The 1,547-nt window shown below is 33.6% G+C and overlaps 1 protein-coding gene across 1 annotated transcript in view; it reads left to right on the top strand.

Annotated features, from left to right (window-relative positions):
• LOC129219129 (ribosomal RNA small subunit methyltransferase H-like) overlaps positions 1-1,547 on the top strand; it is a 2,707-nt gene extending 1,160 nt beyond the window's left edge. Inside the window, exon 2 of the mRNA XM_054853449.1 lies at positions 778-1,547. Coding sequence (XP_054709424.1) covers positions 778-1,547 — 770 coding nt within the window. The remainder of the gene's footprint in view (positions 1-777) is intronic.

The raw sequence follows: 1,547 nt of genomic DNA, 5'->3' as shown, positions 1-1,547 counted from the left end.
TATGGCTTAGATGAGGCTTGGGTAATATGCATAGAGGTAGAATTGAAAGATAAATTATTACTGCTATTCTATAAAGCATTCCCTCCCTTCGCTCAATACTTAATTTTCATCCCTCTTAACTTGACGGTGCCATTTCAGCTGCTCCGTTACTCATGTACGCATAGCTGCTCGACTTTGCTACTGCATAGCTCTTCTTGAAAGAAAAAAATCTAGTAAACTTATCATGACTTATCTCGCCGCATAATAAATCAGCTAATCCAGTAGCTGTTGCTTTGTTATTTTGGCAAATTAAATAATCACTATAGATATCTAAGGTCTCATGCATTTTTATTAATCTTTATTTGATACAACTAACTATATTTACATCGTTATTTTTATCCAGCTTTTCTTTCCCCTGCGTAAGGTGAGATAGTAAATAAGATTTTAGAGAAAGAAATGGAATCTCATATAGGTTATGAGAAACATTCTAAAAATGAGAAAGACTCAGATAACAGACGTAATGGTAATTATGAAAAGACTCTAATAGATCCAGAAGGTCGTAAATTGATATTATGTTAAATGAAGTTAAGGAAGTCTTGTGTCCTAAAGATGGGGGAAATTATCTGGACTGTACTTTTGGTTTTGGTGGTTATAGTCGGATGATACTTGATTGTTGTAATTGTCAATTAGTGGCAATTGATCGTGATCCAAATGTTATAACCTACGCCAATCAATTGATAAATGATTATCCTGGTAAAGTGAGATTTATTCAGACAGGTTTTGCTGAAAGCTTTTCAGAATTAGGTTCGTTGAAATTTGATGGCATAGTTATGGATTTAGGGGTTTCTTCTATGCAACTTGATTCTGGAGATAGAGGGTTTTCCTTTACTCATGATGGTCCACTTGATATGAGGATGAGCAGTACGGGATATAGTGCTGTAGATTTTATAAATAAGGCTGATGAACAAGAAATAGCTGATGTGATTTATAAATATGGTGATGAATCTTATTCTCGAAGAATCGCTAAAAATATTATAGAACACAGGTTATTAGAGCCTATTACCAATACAGCAAAATTTGCCCATATTGTTCGTAGTAGTATAGGTTTTCGCAAAGGTAAAATTGATACCGCTACTAAGACTTTTCAAGCAATTCGTATTTACATCAATGATGAATTGGGGCAATTAGAAAGGTTTCTAAGTAATAGCAAGAATATTTTAGCACAAAATGGTCGCCTAGTAATTGTCTCATTTCATTCATTAGAAGATCGAATTGTTAAAAATTTTTTAAAAGCAAATTCTGCTAAATTAGTTGCTAGGTCTAAATATGCGGCAAAAATTGTAGCTGAAGAAAATTCTAAGGAATTGCTTAAAATTCTTACAAAAAAACCAATTATGATTGATGCAACTATTGTGAGAGCACATGCTTGCTCATCTGGATATATCAAAGGTAATCAAGAAGAAGCGGCTTTAGGTAGAAGCAGAGGTGGTTTTAGTACTAAAATTCATGCCCTTGTTGATGCCCTTGGTAATCCATTCAAGTTTATACTAACTGCGCTGAGATTTTAA

This window comes from Uloborus diversus, chromosome 3, assembly GCF_026930045.1.
Source record: "Uloborus diversus isolate 005 chromosome 3, Udiv.v.3.1, whole genome shotgun sequence".
NCBI lineage: Eukaryota > Metazoa > Arthropoda > Arachnida > Araneae > Uloboridae > Uloborus > Uloborus diversus.
This window is presented reverse-complemented; position numbering and strand designations above follow the sequence as displayed.